The 24,693-nt window shown below is 40.0% G+C and overlaps 1 protein-coding gene across 4 annotated transcripts in view; it reads right to left on the reverse strand.

Annotated features, from left to right (window-relative positions):
• LOC122802629 overlaps positions 1-24,693 on the reverse strand; it is a 1,172,105-nt gene that overhangs the window by 804,301 nt on the left and 343,111 nt on the right. For all 4 annotated transcript variants that reach the window (XM_044072319.1, XM_044072318.1, XM_044072317.1 and 1 more), the window contains one exon: positions 10,004-10,114. In XM_044072319.1, the coding sequence (XP_043928254.1) occupies positions 10,004-10,114 (111 nt within the window). The remainder of the gene's footprint in view (positions 1-10,003; positions 10,115-24,693) is intronic.

The following is a 24,693-nucleotide window of genomic DNA, read 5'->3' on the forward strand; positions in this document are numbered from 1 at the left end:
GGATTTTCATTAATAAAGAGCTGAAATGTTTTATCTGAGAGGGAAAGAGGGCAAAGGTCAAGAGGGATAAGCTGATCCTTACAATAGAACAAGGTAATTTAGGATTACCTGATTTGAAGGGATACTTTATAGCTAAACAGTTAAAGCTCTTACATATAATACAAGCAGAAAGCTATAATTCAAAGTGGAACGGGGTGACGATGAAGTAGGGAGGGATTCAAGAAATAAGAAGAGAGAGTGGGATTTTGGATGCAGATCCTTAAGGAGACTAACTATTCATAACATAGCAAAAGATATTCTAAGGACTAAGCCAACACAAGAATGGAGAAAGGAGATTCTGCAGACAGGGATGACTGCAATTATGTGTACAGAGAACAGGTAAGAGGAGGTTGGAATTTACTGAAGAAAACTGGCAAAGGAACCAAGGTTTTGGAAGCAAATAACTAGAGAGGGAAAGGTAATAGAATGGGAACAGGCAAAGAAGACATTTCGACTGCGGTTAGAGACTGCCTTCCCTTTCAGGGATTGATATCAGAGTATAGGCAAAGAGAAAGGTATAGGAGAATCCAAAGTAAAATATCCACTCGAGTTTCCAGTTGAATCTAGTATCCCCAAAGATAAAGCAGAACATTGTTGCTCTACATTTGAGGAACTCTAAAGTAGACAAGTTTAAACTCATCTATTTCTGCTCCCTATATTACAACTCCCAGTCACTTTTTTATTGAAAACACTGCCAGTGTGGTTTCTATTTGTGCAACAGCAGTGATTCAAAGTTTCAAAGATGTCCTTTTTGCATCATGGTTGCTCAATTATACTGTTAGTATACAAATGTAAAGGACTTGGAGAAGAAAGTACAGTTGTGTACCTACCATAAATGTAGATGTTCGAGTGTATTCACAGTTGCAGTCATTACACTTAGATTATCCTGCTGGCAGGCTACCCGCAGTCGGCCAGAATTCCAAAGTCTTGGTCCGGTGTCGGCTGCTGTCACTTCTTCCCTGACGTCAGTGCGCCAGGGGTACATGAGATGCAGCCAACGCCATTTTCTTCAGTTTTTCTTGCCCCAGATGTCAGGTGCCCCCAAATAGGTAGGCAATACATATTGCTAATAAAAACACACAGAAAAATATAAACAATATCTTCAGTTACAAGAAAATACACCACATAGGTTGTAGAGGATAGAAAGGTATAGATAAGTCCCAGCAAATAAAGTGGGGATGGAGGGTGGGTAACCTGGACTGCAACAGTGAATACACTCGAACATCTACATTTATGGTAGGTACACAACTGTACTATGTTCATCGTGTTTCACTGTTGCAGTCAATTACACTTGGGTAGAATCCCAAAGCTGAGGTAGGGTGGCTGGGTCTAAATAGGATTAGGAGTGGCTATGAGGCCCTGCAGAACTGCAGTGGCGAAGCCTGCTCTGGATTTAGAGTAAAGAGGCAAGTGGTAATGCTTGGTAAAGGTGTGCACTGAACTCCAAGTTGCAGCTTCCAAAATGTCCTTGGTTGGTACTCCTCTGAGGAAGGCTGCTGAAATGGCTGCAGCCCTAGTAGAGTGTGGTCTAATGTTGTTAGGCACTGGCTTTCCATGTTGTGCATAGCAAAAGCGAATAAACTGTCCTATCCACTTTGAAATAGTCTGCTTTGAGATAGCCTTTCTTTGCGATCCTGCAGCATATGCTACAAACAGTTGCTCAGTTTTTCTGAAAGCTTTTGTTTTGTCCAAGTAGAAGCGTAACTGCCTGTGTATGTCCAAAGTGTGCAAAAGTCTCTCCCCTTTATTCTGGGGATTTGGATAGAATGTTGGCAAATGAATGGTTTGGTTAAGAGCCACACTGGATACCATCTTTGGCATAAATGTTGGGTTTGTCCTTAGAGAAACCCTGTCTTGATGATAAATGTTAAAAGGTTCCACTGCCATTAGTGCCTGTAACTCTGAGACTCTTCATGCTGAAGTTATTGCTAGGAGCACAGCAGTTTTCCATGATAAAAATTTTATATCAACTGTATTGGCTGGTTCAAAGGGAGGTAAAGTGAGTTTTTCCAAGACAAAGTTAAGATCCCAAGTAGGTATCGGTGCTCTCCGGGGGGGGGGGGGGGTCTTATGTTTTTAGCCCCTCTGAGGTACTGCTTTAGTAATGGATGAGAGGAAATATGAGGTTCCGTGTTATAATGAGCTGAAATAGCAGAGGCATGGATCTTAATTGATGAAAAGGATAGGCCTTTGTCCAACATCTCAGTTAGGTATTGTAAAATCTGAGGAATATTTGGTACAAGTGGGTCAAAGCCTTGTGCCTGGTTCCAGGCGCAGAATCTCTTCCATTTGTCTGCATAAGATTTCCTGGTGCTGGGCCTCCTGGCCTCCAGAATGACATCCATAACAGTTTTAGAGAGAGGTGTGGTCTGAGAGGCTACGTTATTTGCCATGCAGCCAGATTTAAGGTTCTGAGTTGACTGTGCAGGATCTGATTGTTTTGTTGAGTCAGAAGTTGAGGTAAAGTCCAGGCTGGGCCTTGAGCCAAGTTCTTTAAGATTGGGTACCAGTGCTGGCGTGGCCAGTCTGGGGCAATCAGGATCATTTTTGGCCTCTCTTGTCTGACTTTTAGGAGCACCTTGGAAAGGAGAGGCAGCGGTGAGAAGGCATAAACTTTTAGGGTTCTCCAGCTGAATGAGAGGGCATCCACTTTCCATGCTTGTAGGTGGTAAGTCCTTGTGCAGAATTTCTTTAGTTGGCAGTTGAGAGGGGAAGCAAAAAGATCTATGCCCGGACATCCCCATTTCTTTGTTATCATGCTGAAGACCTGTGGATTTAGTTTCCACTCGTGAGGATCCATGAGTTTTCTGCTTAGATCATCTGCCAGAGTATTTTTCTTTCCTGGCAGGAATTGTGCTTGCAGATGAACTTGATAGGTCAAGTGCTGTGTTCCACAAACTCATAGCTTGTCTGCAAAGGGGGTATGAGTGCGTGCCCCCTTGCTTGTTTATGTACCACATAACTGTGGTGTTGTCCATCTTTAGCAATAGTTGTCCTGGATGCAGTAGGTCCTTGAAAGCTGTCAGGGCATTCTGTACAGCTAGCATCTCTTTTTGATTGATGTGAAGATGCATTTGGTCTGCGGACCACTTGCCCTGAATACATTTTCCTGCCATGTGCGCCCCTCAAGCATAATCCGATGCATCTGTTGTTAGTGTTTGCCTGGCTGTGGGTAAAGTGAAAGGCTGTCCCTTGTTGTGGCGACATGCCAGTGCCCACCATCGAAACTCCTGTTTCAGGCAGGGAATAAGAGTTATTATTGCTTCCAGGCTGTGGCAATGTTGAGTCCAAACACTTTTTAGATACCATTGTAACTTCCTCATATGCAGTCTTGCATATGGAATTAGTAGGGTGCAGGATGCCATGAACCCCAAAGCCTGCAGAATTTTCCTTGCAGGTAGCTGGGTTTTTGTTGCCATCATTTGAAAGTAATGAGTCAGTTGTCTTTGCTTGTCTGGCATGAGATAAGCCATCTGGGCAGTTGTATTTAAGCTTGCACCCAGGAATATTATCTCTTGAGAGGGCACTAGTTTTGACTTCTTTTCGTTTACTGTGTACCCTAGGCCAACTAGTAATCTTTTTACAAACGCCAGCTGCTTTAGTAGAATGTCCTTGCTCTCTGCTTGAATTAGGCAGTCGTCCAAATAGGGATATATTTGAATTCCTTTTTGTCTGCAAAATGCAATCACTGGTGCCAGGCATTTTGTGAAGACCCTGGGCGCAGTAGATAACCCAAAGGGCAGTGCAGAGAATTGGTAATGCATTATGCCAGCTATGAATCTGAGGTATCTTCTGTAATTTTGTCTGATTGGGACATGCAGGTATGCCTCTTTGAGGTCCAAAGTAACAAGCCAAGCCATCTTGCCCAGCATGGGTAGAAGTTGCTGTAGTGTCAACATTTTGAATTTCGGAACATCCAAGAAAGTATTTAGAATAGACAGATCCAGTATGAGTCTCCAGGCTTTGTCCTTTCTGGGAACCAAGAAAAGTCTTGAGTAAAATCCTTGTTCTTGTTCTTGCTGTGGTACTTTTTGAATAGCTCTCATGTCCATGAGAGCTGTAATCTGTTTTTGTGCCTCTGCCCATTGATTTTGTGGCAGGTCTGGCATTCCTTTTGACCTTGGTAGGGTATGAAAGTGGAACCTGTAGCCCTGAGAGACAATATTCAGTACTCATTTGTCCTGGGTGATAATGTGCCAATTTTGTGAGAAAAGTGCTAGCTTTACCCCTAAGGGTGCTGCCAACAGGTAAGTGCTTGGCTTTTGAAAAGGGAAGTCATTGGGACTGTTTCCTATAAGGTTGTGACTTGTCTTCTCCTCCTTTGGGGGTTGAAGCACCCCATTGTCTAGGTCTGTAAGAGCCTTGTGGCTGAGATCTGCCTCTTGGGGGTCTGTATCTGCCTCTTTGAGGCCTGTCCGACACTGGAAAGGACCAATTTTTAGAAGGCCAATTTCTGCTAAATCTAGGTGGCTGTACCTGTAAGAAATCCTTTACTGTCTGCATTGATTTTGCCTTATCCTCCATTTTCTTTAATACCTCTTCTGCCTTAACACCAAACAAAGTATTATGCTGTAAAGGAGCATCCAATAATTTGGCTTTAACATGATCAGGTAAACCTTGTTCTTTTAACCAAGCATGCCTTCGAATGACAGAATCCTGTAACTGCGGCTCTACAAGAAGCCTCTAATGAATCAAAACCACATTGCAGAGTATGTTTTCCCACTTGTTCAGATGCATGCAATAAATCCTGCATTTCCTTATTGTCAGGACATTCTGAGTTTGCAAACAATTTTTGTTTGAACAAAGACATTAAGTATTGTTGGTATTTCAGCCTGTGAAACTGGCAGTTCAAAGCCCTAACTGCTAACGTTGCAGAAGTGTAAACTTTCTTCCCCCATCTATCCAGTGCTCTAGAATCCCTGTCAGAAGGGACTGGGTTTTTTGCAGTGGAAGTCTTTACCCCTTTGGGACCCTGAGAAATTGTTTCTGGGTCAGCAGCAGGGTTTTTATAAAGAAATTTATGAGAGTCTGGGACGCTATAGTACCTATCTGGCTTGACTGGTGCTGGGGGTAAAGAATCAGGAGACAAACTAGATTCAGAAAAAACATCATCAACAATATCTAACACAGGGGGTATGGCAAGGGGCCTGAGCCTTTTCTTTGATTCTGAATAATCCTGGATTTCCCAATGGAAATGCTCCCTCATGGTGTGCAAAGTTTCCCCAAAAGAATAATCCTCAGGAGGAGAGGCTGGAGGGATAGACTCTTCAGCATCAGAATCCTCATAGGGAGGAAGACAGTATCCCTGGTTTGAAGAGGAATCAGAGGAAATAGAAACCTGGTCAGAGGATTCATAGTCTGTATCCTGCCTAGGCCTTTTATCAGGAGGGGGATGGGAACCCCTGATCAAAGTAATTAGGTCTTCGGCCATTTTGGGCATCTGTTTCTTAGGCATGGATGACTGTCCAGGAGAATGCTGTACTTGTTTCTTTGTCTGTAATGTTTTAGACTTTGCATTTGCTGCTGTAGTTGACTTGATAGTAAGCTGTGTAGGTCTGAAAACACCCTCAGAAGCCGATGCCTGCTCAGCGGCTCTGGACCCATCTGAGGGAATAGTCTCCGTAGGCCCAATACCTTGAGTTTCCAGAGGCCTAGATGTCTCCACGTGAGAGTTAGAGGCAGCCTGTGGCTCTGAGGTAACGGGTGTCAGGGGCTGCGAAAGCACCTCACTGAGCACCGGCGACTGGCCTAGAAGAGGCTTCGTCATCGGTTTTGGACCTCGGATGCCTGTCCTTTTCCTTGTCTTTGCGTTTTTTATGAATTCCGGTCGTCGGTTGTTCCGACGGCATTATGTAGTTAAACCTACGGCCAAAGTAATGCAATGCAAAATCAAATCGATGCTTAATAGTGCGTTTGTTGAATCTAGCACAAAACTGACAACTAGTAACGTCAAGGTCAGGGCCTAGGCAAGGAATACAGTAAGAATGAAAGTCCTTATGAGGTATTTGCTTCCCACAAGAAATACAATTGTTAACTTTTACTGACATCGGTCTGGAGCAAGAAAAATTTTCCCCAACGGGGTACTTAGCTTTATTGAAAACTTCGGTTCTGAAATTCGATTTCAAAAATCTCAGGAGTCGGCCAACCGGCACTTGCGAACTGCTTTTGCTTCGGGCACCGCACGGCAAGAAAGACTGAAGAAAATGGCATCGGCTGCATCTTATATACCCCTGGCGCACTGATGTCAGGGAAGAAGCGACAGCAGCCAACGCCGGACCAAGACTTTGGAATTCTGGCCGACTGCGGGTAGCCTGCCAGCAGGATAACCCAAGTGTAATGACTGCAACAGTGAAACACGATGAACATCACCTTTCCCACATATGTGAAAGTGAAGACATTTTATTGCTGTTTTCATCTTGTTCAAACTTCAGTTGGTTTGTTTTGTCCCACTGAAGTTTCAGTGACATTTCTCTCAGTGAAATATAGGTTAAGTGTAAAAGACATGAACACATGCTTTCTAAACCTGCCTAGAGCCCTGGACTCCATAATAATTAGTGAAATATAGGTTAACTGTAAAAGACATGAACACATGCTTTCTAAACCTGCCTAGAGCCCTGGACACCATAATAATTAATTTATTAATTTCTAGTGACACATGAGTATGGTTACTCTGAAGGTCACTGCAGGGACAGTTATATTAGAACTAGGATTTCCTGTCCACAAGGGTGCCACAGTGGTGCAACAGTTAGTGTTGTTGTCTCATCCAGTTCGATTTTCTTCTGGGGTGCCTTCCCTGCGGAGTCTGCATATCCTCTTTTCATTCATGTGGGTTTGCTCTGGGTGCTCCAGTTCCCTCCCACATTCCAAAGATCTGCAGTAGGTGGATTGGACACTCTAAATTGGCTGTAGGTGAGAATGTGTGTGTGAGTGAGTGATACAAATGAACTACAGTGGCAGGGATAGCCACACAGTGGTGTAAACCTTGGCTCGAGATGATTGTCACTGCTGAGGTGACACCCCAACACCAAGCGCAAAATGGAAAAAGGGGTTGAGGATGGATGTATGGATTTCTGTCCACAAGGAACAACTCTTTGGAAGGAGAGAAAATATATAGTCCACTGTCTTGGAAATGGTGCCATGGCAAGTTGTTGTTCCCAAGCATAATTCAAAATGTCACAGAATGTATCTACCAAAGACGGAACCAACCTACAGGGATTGTTCTGCAGTTCTACAAGACTGATGAAGTCTTTTCAAGTGGAGAGAGAGATCATACCCAATGACAAACCCCTTTACTTAAGTTTTAGTATTTCCACAAAGCTACAGTGTTCAGGAGACGATGGATGAGCAGCCATCCACTCCTTCTCATCCATGTTCTCATAAAGTGACTCCAAATTAAAGGGTGAAACTAAATGCTTAGTTTTGGTTACATACATTTTAGGCTTTCTGGTCACAGGAGAACCAGAGACTGAATGTCAGAAGATCTTTTGGGATGTTCTAGAGATACAGGAGGAGAAGGTGCCATGCCAAATAAGAAAAGGAAAATGTTAATGTGGAAGCTGGCAGACATAGCTGACATGAAGATACCCAAGTAAACCATGAAGGAAGAAAACAAGCAGAAAACTGGGCCTGCCGGCTAGAAAATTAGAGTCCCATGTCTGTAACATAACAGTGGGGTCAAACCTGGAAATGAGAAATATTGCAGTGTCAAGAAAGTTAGGGCAACACCTAACATATTATGGAAGAGGGGGCCATACCTTTATGTCTAATGCAGCAAGACATGCCTGTCCAAGAGACATTGACAAAACAGGCACTGGATAAACAGCTGCCTGAGAAGTAGACAATAGATGCTGGAGGGGCTGACACCTGTTGAACTGATACCAGCAGCTTTGTCACCTATTGGGCAAGTGTCACAGTGGCCACTGCCTGGAAAGCAATGACAGTGGGAATCAATTAGGTTCTGACTCTAGGACTGATCCTGCAATCATTTACTGGCATCAATCAATCAATAATAATCAGTCTCATGAGGTGTCAGCATTCACCTAATGAGAGAGAGAGAGGATGACAGAGGGGAAAGCCTTGGCAGTGATTTAACCTAGAACAGAAACAGAATCAGTAAGATGCAAAGCCGCTTTGACTACAGTCATGACTGGCTCTACTAACAATGGGATGGAAAATTTGAATTCTGACACCCACTTCTGCTCTCAAAGCTTTCTAAACTCTTCCACTTTTACAGCTGAGGAATATGTATATTTTGAATGTTTTTCACTACGAGATTCTATCTGAGAACTATTGGCTGACCATCTGAAGATGCAAGGCAGGCTTAGAAATATTGGAAACAACCCTCTTTGTTCCAACCTTTGGTGATTCTGCAATATTACATCATTCTGTAAAGCTTTTATGTGACATCTCTTGATGTTGTAACTGAATTTTCTATAAACAGGGCACTCCTGTAAGCTGAGTGACACCAAGGGACATTAAGTCCTAGGTACCTATCAGCTGGTGAAATTTACTTTCCACGCAAGCACTTGTTGATGAAACCCATTCCTGTAAATGGGGGAGGAAAGCCCATGAATACATGGCTAATAGAAAAAGCCAAAGAATGAAAGAAAGAAATGGAAACACAAGATTTCTTCTTCTGAATGAAAAAGAAAAAAACAGGGGACGACAGATGCAAATACAGCAATACAGTCTCACCCCAGGGTGAAAATTCTTCCACACTGTCAAACGCAATCCATACCTGTCCAGTGCACCAAATATTTTACAAAGGGAAAGATTAGAGAGGCAGGTCAAAGCAGTGCATTACAGAATTGTGGGTGGGGCAAGCATACATGAAAAGATTATGAGATGAGCACTTAATTCTTTATGCACACAGATCTACATGAACTAAGAGCTAGTGTTCTGATTAAGTATGAAACGAAGGCCTTCAAGTTCATTTACAAAATCTGTATTTACCTGCACATGATTATCTGCAGGTGGGCTTGGTGCAGGGTTGCCAGACATCCCTATTTGAGCCGGACTGTCCTGAGATCAGCAGCCCAATCTCGAGTCCCACACTGCCTGTTAAAATCCTGGCGAAACAGACTCCGTTTTGTGATTTTTGATTGGCTCGTATACCAGCATACAAGCCAATCATGTATCACAAAGCAGAGCCACTTCTGTTCAATGTGGAACAGCAGGCTACTTCCCTGCTCTTCCACATGAAAAAGCTTCTTTTTTTAGTCTTCACTTAGTGTGAAGAACCTTGTCCCTTTAGAAATCTGGCAACCCTGGTTTGGCGTAATGGTTAAAGTCTTCACATCATTAACACAAGGTACAACATTTGATTTTGACCTCTGGGTATTGGCTTAAATGGCCCTTCTAGTATTTAGCTGTGAACCTATGACTGCATATGGCTGGTGGATTCTTTCCTTTTAGTATCTGCAGAGGTAGACAGCCAAAACCTGTACAAGTTATAACACTTTTCATAACTTGTTAAGCCACATTTCTGCCTATGGAGGACAGGCAGGCCAGTAGAAAATCATAAAACTGTCTCCACTAACAAATTTGTTTTTGTTTAAACCATATGCTAAATTCCCAGTTTGAATGTACAAAACTAAGTTGACCACACATTATGGAACATCTACTTAGAATCAAAAATATCTTCTCTAAAGCCACAGTAACACCTTTAAACCTTAAGACAAAATGCAAATGGCTTGAAAGTAAAATGTTTTAATACAGTTCCAGAGATCCCAAGTCTAAAACTATTACAAAAGCATATGTCGTGTTTTTACAGTCCACTGCTGTAACACTAGACATTGTCTGGACAGCCCAGGAATCTCACAGCAACAAAGAGTTGAATAATCATTTGTCAATATACAGAGAACCTAGGAGCTTACTGATAACCCACACAGCTTGCAGAAACAGCAGTTCTGTGCCACAATATTCTAGGAATATATTATAAATAAATAAATAAATAAATGATAACCTTTTTTTCCATATTTCTCTGAAAACTTTGGAGGAGGCCAGTCACGTATCTGAGTCAGTTCAAAAAGGCGATTTTTGTACATTTCTCCTGAAGATGAGAAGCCGCTTATTTCTGTAAAAAAATAGCATTCTAAATGATTTGCTGCCAGAAGCAAATATTTTAAAAATAAAAAGAAAAGAAAATGTTAAAAATGCAAAACATACTTCGCCAAAAACGTTATATTTGTAATTACTTAGGTCCCAAAATTTGTGATATTTACTAAGTTAGCACCTAAGCAAGATAAACTATGACTGCTAAATAACTGCAGTGAAAAATCCAATTTTTAAGAAAAATCAAACAGGGAGCAAGAGCAGAGTTATATGCTTAATCATTTATGATTTTTTTTGGAAAAAAAGTAGACACAGATGTTAGAACCCTGTAGAAATAATTATCAAGAACTGTTTAAGTTCAGTCTAAACTTTTAGGCATGCTGCACCTGTCAGTCAGTTTAAACAAGAATCCTAAATACAGCTAGCCTGCTGATATAGATGCAGAGATAATCCCTGTTGTACCAATGTCTTCCATCCAAAAAGTGGCTTGTGAAATGGAGGGCTGCATGGGAGTAAGGCTGACTGTTGCGCAACTCTCTCATTCTTGGGGGAGGAGGAAGAACATAAACTATTGCTGTCAAGGACAGCCTTTGGTCAACTGGTGCCCTAGGCAAAAGTTTCCACAGTGCCCCTCCCCAACACCACCTGGTGCCCCCATCCTGGTCTACTTACACCATTCAGATTACTGGAAAAGCACCCCTGCTAGAGCAGCGTCCTAGGTGCCCGCCTAGTTGTCTTATGCCTAAGACTGGCTATGACTGCAGTGCTGACTTAGATGGTGGCCTGAAGTCAGGGTTGCCGGGCATCCCTATTCGAGTGGGACTGTCCTGAGATCAACAGAGCAATTCCAAGTCCTGCACTGCCTGTTAAAATCCTGGAGAAACAATCTCCGCTTTGTGATTTTTGATTGACTCGTATACCGGCATACGGGACAATTATAAATCGCAAGGTGCAGCCACTTCTGTTTAATGAGGAACTGCCTGCTGTTCCACATAAAGACTTTTTTTTTTTTTTTTTTTTTTTGGTCCTTTGGTCCCTACCTGTCCCTTCAGAAATGTGGCAACCCTGCCTGAAGTACAGCAACCAGAACAGCTTTCTAACAAGATGACAATGTGGTGAAGATCTCTCAGTCTGCATGTTTTTTTTTTTTTGAGCCGTTGGGTTTTAAGACATGCTGGTTGAATAGTTACTCTGAACTCTTCATATATAATGAATTTATAATTTTGGCCCATATTATGGCTGAAACATTTTTTGTGAAGAATCATTTCACCTTCCTGGTAAACAAAACAAAACAAAATAAACTATTGCCTCTGCAGCCGCCCACGTCTGTTCCATGACAGTGCATGAAGGAGCTCAGAGTAGCAGCAGATATAATCCGCAGTGCTACCAGACACTCATAATGTTTGTTGTTTCCATCACCAGATGCCAAAAGTAGCATGCCTCGATAAGGGGAGTGACAAAAAAGGGATTCAAGAGTTGGTGGCAGGTGCTGGATGAAAAGGCTCATAGGTGTATACTAGGCTAACGACCACTCAGGCCCTTATCAGCCTAGTATAAAAGTCAAACCCAGGGAGAAGAGACTCAGAAAATTTTAACTCATTACAGCTGAGTGAACCTCCAGGTGTTTCTGCAGTTACCTCCTACTACACCTCTAGGCATCAAACATTGCTTGTTCATAGTTGTATTAATTCCCAAACCATGCTACATACAAAGTATCAGAATATTTTACCTTAAACATACATGATGGCAAACACAATTGTATTGATATTTGACCTCTGTCAATGAATATTTGTTAGAACTGCAAAGTGATAACTTCATTTTTTTAAAGGCTCAAGTCATACCCACTGGGAGTTAAAATGTACTCACTTAAAAGAGCTGTACTGGAAGGAAGGGATTACTGATAAAATGGTTCTAGATGCCGTGGTAAATCTAATGTCAACCAATATGGTTTTCAAGAAAATAGCCTGCAGTTATAACCTGTAATATCCATGGTGGTATAAGGCTGTCTTTCTGTGTAAATTATATTTATTTATTTATTGACATCTGTTGACCAGGAAAGTCCACTGGGCCTGAGACCCATTTTCAGTGGAGGCCCGGGGAGAAAAGCTTCAAGTTACATGAAAATCATTGCATACATTTGTAAGGAAACAATTACTTATAAAGCAAGTGAAATACAGAAAACTATCTAAACAGCACATATGTTGCAAAAAGCCACAAAACAGTAACAATGGAACATTAGCATGTAGGAAAATATAGTTAGAAATATTTAACAATACAGCTCAATTATTTGGGGGGAGGGTATGAAAAGGGAAAGGTAAGTGTAGTGGGAAGGTAGAATTAAAGAGTTAAATTTAAAGGTAAGATAGACATAGTTAGAATCTTATAGCTAGGTGGTGGGAATATGTAGATTATACATGCATGTATTTAATGATAATATTAAAAGCAGAAAGTGACAGTGAAGAGAAAATGTGTTAAAATAGTAGTATAGCTGTATGGACTAGGATATTAAAGATTAGGGATAACTCATATGGTGTAACAGTATGACATATACAAAAGTGTATTTGCTATGTGAAACAGTGTTGCTATATTAAGGAGGCTGTGGATATGTGTTGTATATGCAGCTGGGGATATCAGTGAGATGTTGTTTTAGTTTTCTTTTAAAGGAGAAAAGGGTCAATGACCCAAAAAATATGTATATTTTTCAAGGCCTGAAGCTATAAGAAAAGGACTGCAAGAGGAAGGCAAGCATAATGATCAGGTTAGATGAACGAAGACTGTTCAGGATCAGAAACTATACATGTAACATACACGTATACTAACTGAATTAGATCAAGGCTCTGCTAAGCCTGCCTAGTGTCACAAACAGCTCTTATGCAGCTGCCCTGCATGTCCTTTTTCCCTCTGTTCCAAGCATCTCTTAATCACTTCATGGACTGAATCTCTATTACTGCTCATTGCTGTGTGTTTTATGACCCCTCTCTGTGAAACAGTGTTTCTTTAACTCTGTCTTCTGAATATGACATTCAGAGTATGATATTGTATGTCAAATATTACAATCTTTGCATGAAAGTGTCTGCGTAAAAGGATATTACAATGTATGATTCTGCTTGAGTTTAAAGCAAGACATTGCTGAAAATCATATAAGTAAAAGTGAATGCACCTGATAACAAGTAAATAAAACGAGAGATTATTGTTCTTGTGATGTCCCTCCTCTGCGACAGTGATCAAGGAACCTCAATCCTCACCAATGACACTGGTGGGGAGAGTTCACTGAGAAAAAAATAGATGCACACAGCATTTTCAGATGCAGCTCTCTGCAGCAAGTATAATTTCCCATAAGTGCATGCAGGGAATGAACACTCAAGCCCTGGGGATGGGTTTTCTCTCCAAGCCCCAAATAAGACTCCCCTCTGACACAGCCATAGAGTTGAGTCCTTAGTCAGATGTTCCAAGTCAAGTCCTCCACCACCCTCTCTGTGAAATCAGTACTCTGTGTCCCTTTTCAATGTAGCTGATACACACAGTCTCTTTGGGATTTAATTTTCACACACACACAACACAACACACCACACACACACAAACCTGGGAAAGGTTGGCACAGCTTACCTGCTTTGAGAATCTAATGGCACAGATGTTTTAGTTCCGATGAAGTCCTGTTCTTTGTTTAAGATGAAGGTGCATTAATTATTTTTTAATTAATTTTAAATTGTGCTCAACTGAATCATGCATGTCGTGGTGTGGAAAATAAAATTTACAGTTTGCAGTGGACATCTGTCGTGAAGTCTTTCCTTCTGTGAGCTACAGACGTCTTGGGGTTCTTGGTGGTTACTGATGTTCTTGGAATTCCTGACGCCATTTTTTGTACTACTTCTAAAATGTCTGTGATATTGTTATCCGCCCCCGGTTTAAGTGAATTTTGCTTGGCCAGCCACTACCCAGCAGATTTGGTCAGTACCTCTTACTATTATCAAAGATAATAATTTACTTGATTTTTTATAAGTGCATTTCACATTCACAACTTCCCCCATTTTATATGCTGCTCCATAAACATAGCTCAAACAAATGAGGGACAAATCTCACAGAAACAGGGACAAATTCAGAAATAAACAGGGCCAATAAAAGACACTTCTAAATATTAAAATTATTAACTTCAGACATTGACAGAATAACAGAATGTGAATTAATATATTCATTATGAATACTCTAATTATTACCATTATTTATTAAGTGTAATTCATTGCCTTTTCTCCAAAAGTCACCAGTTTTAAGAGGATTAAGAAGGACAAATCAGAGATATCCCTCAAAGAGCTATGCCAATATTAAGTTTTCAGAACAACATCATTTAATTACAAAACTGTACTACTTCTTCGAATTTCTGGACATTCATTATAGTGATACAATCCCACAATTAACCTCAGAGCTGGTATCAACTTCAGAGGATGGTAGCAAGTGTTTTTTTTATCCCATGGTGCTTCCACAAACATGAAGTTAACCCCTCTGTCCATTAGTATTTTTCAGGGAAAACCCACCCTGATGAAAATAAATTTCTAACAGAAAATGTACTACTGTTACTACCTCAATAGAGTACATAGCCACTGCTGCAGTGTACCTACTAAAATGTCTACCACTACTACTATTATATACCCCTTATGCGTGTAATTGGGGAACTAAGAAACCCACAAAATTTAGGGCTATCGTCTGGTTCCTTGACAATAGTCAATGGCACTAAAGCAGCTTTACCTTTGTAAATTGACTAACCAATCTTTTGACAAAACTCACATTTCTTGCAATACATTCTCACATCTTTTGAAATGCCTGGCCAATAAAACATATGCATAAGCCTCATTTTTGAAATCACATTGACTCGTTGAATAGCTTTCACTTGAATGTCATTCAGTCAAAAAAGAAGCCGAAAACTACTTTCAGTAATCACAAAAGCAGTCTATTTTTTACAACACTGCACTCCCTATGTGGGGAGACCCCAACCCCAAACTTTATATATCAATATTAATTCTGATATCACACAACAATGGGGAAAAGTGAAACCTCGCAGACTGCAAACGTTGGTTTTAGCCATAACACAGCAACCAAATGGAATTTGAATAAAAGCCATTCACAGCATTACCTGGTTCCCTCCTTTTTGTATGGCTTATGCCCAAAAGGCCTGTAAAAGGAGTATCACTGGCTACAGCCATAAGAGACCTACAGCTGGCCCTTGGAACTACCAATTGCTACATTACTTATTTATCCATCCGGACTTCACCACTTTACTGTCTGTACTGTAACTCCTTATTTCAATACACAGATTCCATCTGCTCTTGATAGTCAGGAGCCTCTTTGGCTACCTTCATCAAGTCCTGTATGGTGTAGAGCTGTGCCTGTCTCAATTCTCTTTTAGTGATGCTTTCCAATTCCCCATCCAACAGGAGCTTGCTGTTTTTACTGTTGCCAGCCATCTCTTCCCTTGAATTAATTCCTTCCAAGAAAGTTCAGTATCTTTTGACATCTGTGGCCCAGATTGAGGCTTCCTGCTCCTACCTAGTTCTTGTCCTGAAGTAGCCACATCACTAGCTTCTGAAGAAGCAAGTACATTAGCTGGATTTCCCTCTTGCGACATTCTCCATGACTGTCTAGGTGTAACTGTGTGTACATATATATATACATATATATATATATACATATATATATATATATATATATATATATATATATATATATATATATATATATATATATATATATATATATATATATATATATATATATATATATATATATATATATATATACATATATATATATATATATATATATATATATATATATATATATATATATATATATACATATATATATACACATACATATATATATATATATATATATATATATATATATATATATATATATACATATATATATATATTTATATACATACATATTATACATACATATAAATATATACATATACATATATATACATCTATGTGTGTGTATATATATATATATATATATATATATATATATATATATATATATATAAAAACTTAACTGTCTGGGATTTTTATGCAACTAAGGATAACTCTCTAAAGGACAAAGAAAAATTTGACCTCAGTAACAAATTTACAAAAATTCTGAGACAAATCAAAGAGTTAGTATCTACTTTGGGCAATTTCCCGAATGAGGTTCAGGAAGAAATAAATATTGCCCTATCCTTCCTGAAATGTCTAAAAATTAAAAAGAAGTTATCGATTACATACAACCTAATTTCTACCATTAAATATCAATCTTCTATTACATTTGCACAGTATTGGAGAAACAAAAACTCTGAACTGACAGATGTCCACCTCTCCCAAGCAATTAATAATACAATTAGATTTGCCCCCTTCAAGAAACTATTATATACCCAATTAATGATAAATAATAATGCATATTATACCCCACAGCATCTAAACAGCTTCTTTCCAAATATTTCATCTCTCAGTCCCTTTTGCCTCATAGTGACAACCGACCTCCTGCATATCCAGTGGTACTGTAAATATGCACAAAGCTTATGGAACTCACTTAGGATTAAACTTGAAAAAATAGGATATGGGAAATCCACCCTTTCATGGGAATTTGCTATATTGCATGTAGGTCAGAAGGGTATACCCACTAATGAAGTGAGAATCCAGATTGCTCACTTTATGTTAATTCAGCTTTATATTACGTAGAACTGGTTGGACCGCTCTAAAATAAACTGGAAACATTTTGCAAAGATGGCATCCAAGTATACTTTATCCCATAAAATAACTACAGAAAATATTAGCAAACTCTTGAAATACTTTAACTTCTGGAGTACAACTTTGGACTGTATCCTGAAGTAATATAAAATGGCTTTACATCTGCTCTCCTATACTACTAGTATTTATTTATTTTTATTTATTATTTATTTACATTTGTTGATCGTGAGAGTCCGACTGGACACAGGTCAGTTTTCAGAGGAGGCCCGAGGAGAAAAGCTCCACATTAAGTATTACTTGCATTATACAGTTAAAAAACATAGCATTTAAATATTTCCTTCCAAAGGATTTAACTCATTCAATTCCTTTATGGTTACTTCTAAGTATTAATATAGGAATAATAATAGTGCAAGAATGTAGCACTATATGTAAATAGTTGTATGGGTGATGTGTTCATCTTATCTTCTTTATTAGCTACTGATTTTCAATCTTGTGCCAGTAACGATAGTTAGAATTAACAGTTAAGGATACCTGACGAGCCTAGTCTGCAAGGCCATGGAATGTATCATCATGGAACTCATAAACAAAGACATTGATAACCTCCAAACTCTGGATCCCACCCAGTTCGGGTTTGCGAAAGGCAGATCATGCCTCCTGAACCTGATCGACTTCTTTGAGGCAGTCACCAAAACCGTAGATGAGGGTAAGGAGGTTCACACAGTCTATCTTGACCTCGCCAAGGCTTTCGACACCATCCCCCCATTCTGGAATTATAGCTAAACTCACTAAACTAGGTATAAATCCCTACGTCACAAGATGGGTTGCCAAATGACTCACTGACAGAACCCACACTGTAAAAGTTGCAGACTCCAAATCTGACCTCAAAGCAGTGACAAGTGGAGTACCACAGGGTTCCGTCCTGGGACCTCTTCTGTTTGGTATCTACTTCTCTGAAGTACAGGCTAACACAGAAGGCCTCTGGCTAATGAAGTTTGCAGATGACTGCAAACTAGGAGCCATAGTCAAGTCCCCAAATGATGTGGACATCCTACAGAAGGGCCTCGCTGAGACAGATGCCTGGTGTCAGAGCCATGGCCTCAAGCTCAATGCCAAAAGATGCAGTGTCATCTCCTTTGGTAAAAGCTCTGTACCCATGAACTACCACTTAGGCAGCAATCTACTTAACACCGAATGTGTGATAAGAGACCTAGGGACCTAGGTGGACAGTAGTCTCTCCTTTGATAGTCACATCGCCACAGTAGTCAGGAAGTCCTTCTACGTGGCACACCTCATCACAAAAGGGTTCTCATTCAGGAAAAAAGAGGTAATTGTTCCCCTCTACTCGACACTCACTAGACCCATTATAGAGTACAATGCCCCTTTTGTACCTCACAAGACATCTGCAGCAGTTGGAAAGGCCACAGAAGTACCTCACAAAGAGGATTACTGGCCTCAAACAAATGCCCTACACTGACCGCCTCAAAAAACTCCAGCTTTACTCCGTAGCATATCGCCTACTCTGAGGTGATCTCTGCCTAACATATAACCCAGAGCTGTTGGACATGCTACACCTAAAGAAATCCCAAGCCCTCCGAGCTACATGCTCTAGGGACCTAAACCTTGTCACCACAATAAGCAGGACATGCTGGAGGGATAGATTCCTGTCCCAGAGACTTCCCATACTCTGGAACAGGCTACCCATCTATGTCAAGCAAAGTTCTTCATTAGCACTCTTCAAGAAAAATCTTGATGAGTGGATGGGAAATAGGAAATACACCCCGGGGATCACTTCTGTGTCTCTGCTCGACAGTGACACAGGAAAATAACTTTCTTGGGTGGCGTAAGCCAGGGAACCTTGTTGGCTAGGCTTACGTAGGCCCTTGGGCCGATAGCCTAGTACCTACCTATGAACCTATGTCTCTTGTGTTTCCTCTTGTCATATTAAGAAATCAAGCCTTAAATGGTTTTGTTGGATATTTGAATGATAAATGGCCTTATCTGTCTTTGTATGCTGACTAGTTTCAGTAAAATACATTTTGTTATTGTACACTAAAATAATGAAACTAAAATAAACTAAAGTTTTGAAAAAAAAAAAGAAGTTTCTTCCTACAAATACTGTATAAAGCAAGACCATTTCTGGATTTAAAACGCTTTGTGCATTCTCCACAAGAAACAGAAGAAATTACATTTATTTCTTCAGTTTTCCTGTTTAGAGGAAGATTTCTGTTATACAGAAAAATGAACACAAGTAGCAAAGACCATTTTAAGCTATTCTAAAAAAATAAATCATTTTGCATAACACAAAGCATTTATACAGCCCTGATACAGATTTAGAACCTTCCAAAACAAAAATCATGTGATATCAAAATTTTACATATTTAAACCAGGAAATTTATAAGCTTTATACAGGTATGTAACATCTAAGGCAAAAATTAAAGCTTAGAGTTCTTATTGTATTTATGCAGCCCTGCAACATCTTCAAAAGCAGATATACAGGTTCAGGGAACATACAGCAACACTTGCACAGCAGGGGAAATCTACAAAGACATGCAGACAGTGTCTAGATTTCAGATGATTTCACATAAATGCACAAAACATTTCCTTTGAAAACATTTTAAGTAAAATGCTTTTACTGGTCTACACACAGTCAAAGGATAAATGTAAAAAATAATGAATGAATGGCTTGAAGCTGAACACTTCACACAAACAAAAATAATCCATATGGCATGAGTAAATGTAAAGAAAACAAGACAATGAAAAGAAAGGTGGTGACTTGTGGTAAAGGCCTTGTGCTCTAAACACAGAGGAGAGGAGTAAGAATCATTAAAAAATCAACAGATACAGACCACAACAGCTTCGACATTAAAAATGCCACTTCAAACATCACAACTCAGAAAGGAATGTTTTGAAAGTACAGTTGTGTACACTTACCATAAATGTAGATGTTAGAGTGTATTCACTATCGCAGTCATTACATTTGGGTAATCTGCTCAGTCGGCCTGATTAACAAAGTCTTGGGTCCTGCGTCGGTTGCTGTCCCTTCTTCCATGAAGTCAGGTCGTCAGGGGTATAAAACATGCAGCCAAAATCATTACATTAGGTTTTTCTTGCCCCAGATGTCAGGTGCCCCCCAATGGGAAGCAATTAAATATAAAAGTACAAAGATATACCTCCAACCAAAAGCAAATACAGCAAAAAGGCTTTTAAGCATAGTAAAGGAAAGCAGAGGTATAGCCAAAAGAAGTTAGGGGGCTGGAGGGAGGGTAACCAGGACTGCAACAGTGAATACACTCGAACATCTACATTTATGGTAAGTGTACACAACTGTACTATGTTCTTCATGTTTCACTGTTGCGGTCATTACATTTGGGTAGATTCCCAAAGCTATGGTTGGGAGGAGGAATTTAGATAGCATTAGGGCCAGCTATAAGGCCTTGCAAGACTGTAGTGGCAAAGCCAGCTCTGGATTTAGAGAAAATTGGCAAATGGTAATGCTTGGTGAAAGTATGTACAGAACTCCAGGTAGCAGTTTCTACGATGTCCCTGGTAGGGATGCCTCTGAGAAAGGCTGTAGAGGTAGATGCAGCCCTGGTGGAGTGAGGTCTGATCCCCTGGGGGATAGGTTTTCCATGGTACTTACAGCAGAAATGAATGCAATGGTTTATCCATTTAGAAATGGTTTGCTTTGAAATAGCCTTCCCCTCTGCCCCTGCAGAAAATGCCACCAGCAGTTGTTCAGATTTCCTTTGAGGTTTAGTCCTGTCCAAGTAGAATTTAAGTTGTCTGTGCACATCTAAGGAATGCAGTATCCGTTCCCCTTTATTCTGTGGATTGGGAAGGAAGGTTGGCAAATTAATGGACTGATTAAGAGCCACACTGGATACCACCTTGGACATGAAGGATGGATTGGTTCTGAGGGACACCCTGTCCGCATGAAAGATAATGAAAGGCTCCACTGCCATAAGGGCCTGTAGTTCAGATACCCTTCTAGCTGACGTGACTGCTGAAAGGAAAGCTGTTTTCCAAGAAAGAAATTTTAAGTCTGCAGTAGCAGCTGGCTCGAAAGGAGGTAGAGTGAGTTTCTCCAAGACAAAGTTAAGGTCCCAGGCTGGGGTCGGAGCTCTCCTGGGTGGTCTCAAATTTTTGGCCCCTCTGAGGAACTGCTTGAGCAGTGGATGAGAGAAGAGGGGAGGTTCTGTGTTATAATGAGCTGAAATGGCTGAGGCGTGGATTTTAATGGAGGAAAAGACAGGCCCTTGTGATGCATCTCAGTTAAGTATTTTAAAATCTGAGGTAAATTGGGCACTGCTGTGCTTATCCCTTGAGATTGGTTCCAGGCACAGAATCTTTTCCATTTTTCAGCATAAGATTTTCTAGTACTAGGCCTCCTTGCTTCTAAAATGATATCCATCACAGGTTTGCTGAGGTATGGTAAAAGAGAGATTAAGTAATTAGCCAGGCTGCAAGGTTCAGTGTTAGAAGCTGAGGGTGCAGAATCTGGTTCTCCTGCTGAGACAGCAGGGAAAGAGTCTGAGGCAGGTGCCATGGAGATAACGTGACACACTGCGCAGGAGGAGGTACCAGTGTTGGCGCGGCCAGTCTGGAGCAATCAAAATCATCCTTGGTTTGTCCTGTTTGATTTTTAGTACTACTTTGGAGAGCAGAGGCAGAGGGGGGAAGGCATAGACTGATAGGTTTTTCCAGCTGAAGGACAGAGCATCCACTTTCCAGGCTTGTTTGTGGGGAGTCCTTGTGCAAAATTTGTCTAATTGGTAGTTCTGGGGAGAGGCAAACAGGTCCATATCTGGGCTCCCCCATTTGCTTGTCAACATGCTGAAAATCCTTGGTTCCAGTTTCCACTCGTGTGGGTCCATGAAGTTTCTGGTTAGTCTGTCTGCCAGTGTATTTAATTTTCCTGGCAGGAATTGAGCTTGTAGGTGCACTTGGTAGCTCAAGGCTGTGTTCCACAATGCCATGGCTAGTCTGCAGAGGGGGTAAGAATGTGTACCCCCCTGCTTGTTTATGTACCACATAACAGTGGTGTTGTCCGTCTTTACCATTAGCTGCCCTGGAAGAATGTGGTCCTTGAAGGCTGTCAGAGCATTCTGTACGGCTAACATTTCTTTTTGATTGATATGCAGGTGCATTTGACTTGGGTTCCATTTGCCCTGAATGCACTTCCCTGCCAGGTGAGCCCCCCATGCATAGTCTGATGTGTCTGTTGTTAGAGTTTGGGCGGCAGGAGGTGGTGTGAAAGGTAGTCCCTTGTTTTGGCAGCAGGTCTCTGCCCACCAAAGGAACTCCAAGCATAGGCAAGGTATGATAGGAATCATTGTTTCTAGGTCTTAAGAATGTTGACACCATAGGCTTTTTAGATACCACTGTAGTTTCCTCATATGCAGTCTTGCATATGGAATTAGAAGAATGCAGGAGGCCATGAACCCCAAGGCTTGCATTATTTGTCTTGCAGATAGCAGGGTTTTTGTGGCCACTTGTTTGAAGTAGGTTGTCAAATTAATTTGTTTCTCTGGCGTGAGGTAAGCCATCTGGGAAGTTGTATTCAAGCTTACTCCCAGGAATATAATTTGTTGACAAGGTACCAGGTGTGATTTCTTTTCATTTATGGTGTACCCCAGACAAGTGAGAACCCTTTTTACAAAGGCCAGATGATTCAAAAGTATGTCCTGGCTTCCTGTCTGAATTAGACAATTGTCTAGGTATCAGACCCAGAAAGTATGGAGTGCACCATGAGCTGTATCACAATACACGACTGGTCACAAAAATTCCTCAAAGTAATAGATGAATTCCAAGGTAGTAAAAAAATCCACTTTATTAAAAGACACGAACTGCAGAAGATATTGTAAGCGCTTTCGCGTTGACTAGCAACGCTTCATCAGACATAAAAATCTACTACTGAGTGAGGCCTAGCAGCTAGAAATGGCCAATGCAAACACACCATTGAGTTAGGTCATACACATATATTTAAGTTTTTGGTCTTAGAGTTAGTTCACACAGATGGAAGGTTAGGCAACTTGAAAAACAAGGTGGAGGAAAGAGAAAGTAAATGGATCTTGAAGCTTCAAGCCCATAGATTTGGGCTTAATGATAAATTTACTATCAAGCCATTTTTAGCTGCTAGGCCACTTAAACATTAGGATGTATTTGTTAAAAATGTTTTCTAACAGTTCATTGCCCTTTTAAGTGATTGTGACATCATTTAATTAATGTTCAATCAGTGTATATTTAGTGATTCACTCTGTAGTAGATTTTTATGTCTGATGAAGCGTTGCGAGTCAACGCGAAAGCGCTTACAATATCTTCTGCAGTTCGTGTCTTTTAATAAAGTGGATTTTTTACTACCTTGGAATTCATCTATCACTTTGAGGAATTTTTGTGACCAGTCGTGAATTGTGATACAGCTCATGGTGCACTCCATACTTTTTGGGTCTGATTTTGTTCATTTATTTAAGTTGAGTGCTTTACCTGGCAGTGCGGTTTTTTCCTTCTGATATAATTGTCCAGGTATGGGTATATTTGAATATTTCTTTGCCTGCAAAATGCAATAACTGGAGCTAGGCACTTTGTGAATATCCTGGGCGCAGTAGATAAGCCACAGGGCAGTGCAGAGAACTGATAGTGTGTGTAGCCTGCTTTGAAGCTTAGGTATCTTCTGCAAGATTCCCTGATTGGGATGAGCAGGTATGCTTCTTTTACATCTAGTGTTGACAACCAGGCATCCTTGCCTATCATAGGAAGTATTAGAATTGTAAGCTGGAAACCACGTCAGGATGCACAATAAATGAAATCCGAAGTAAACGTGTAATACGTTCTTTAATAGACCATCAAAATTAATACAAAATTGACATTTAGCGCTTTCATCCATGCTATGGTGGACTTCATCAGAATGTCTAACAGTTATTTAAAAACTTTTTGGCGCCAAAAATCGGCCCACTTTAAATTTTTAAAGTGATATAGCAATAAAACATTCCCATTGCATAAAACAGTATTATAATGATCATCCGATCATAAAATATGGAAAGTGAATTCACAAAATCCATAACTTTATATAAAAAATAACATATGATAAACATTCCTAAAAATAATAAATAATAATAATTAATCTATGAAATTCATGGTTTTACTAATTATTTCTTTTACTATAATAAAACTACATGGCTGAAGTCGATTAAATTATCAACGTACATATGTATATGAAGGTATAAATATACATGAATATAAATATAGTCAAAGGTATATAAATGTATCTATTTGCGTAATAAGGGATTGATCTACTACATAATTTCAGACATCCTCTGGAAATTATCCTATTACGTACATCTTATGAACATTGTCCTTACACCTTTTGCAACAGTTACATATACAGAATTATAACATCATAACAATACTTCATTTACAACATTAATTCCGTCATATTAACGTAATAACAAGATAGGTTTTATAGTGATGTGTTCGTTTAATCCTGGTTCCCTGGCTGCATCGGTGAATATTTGCCATAATATTTCCTTTTTACTTAATAAAGCTTTAGTATTCCCACCTTGTGGGTTTGCTAATAATTGGTCAATAATACCAAATTTGAAAGTATGCGCTTCCCCTCTATCAGCTATATGTCTGTATAATGCGTTATTCATGTCCTTAGTCCTAATACTATACATGTGATCGTATATTCTTTTCTTAAACTGACGTTCCGTCTTTCCTACATAGTAACTAGTACATAAAGAACATTTAGCTAAATAGATTATATTCCTGGTGTTACAATTACCTTGTTTAAATTTAATAACAGTTCTCATTATGTTATCCAGCACTATACTTTCTGTTTCTAATATAGCATGGCATTGCTTACAACAGCCACATTTCTTGG

Source organism: Protopterus annectens, chromosome 5.part0, assembly GCF_019279795.1.
Source record: "Protopterus annectens isolate FY-2018-M chromosome 5.part0, PAN1.0, whole genome shotgun sequence".
Classification (NCBI taxonomy): Eukaryota; Metazoa; Chordata; order Ceratodontiformes; family Protopteridae; genus Protopterus; species Protopterus annectens.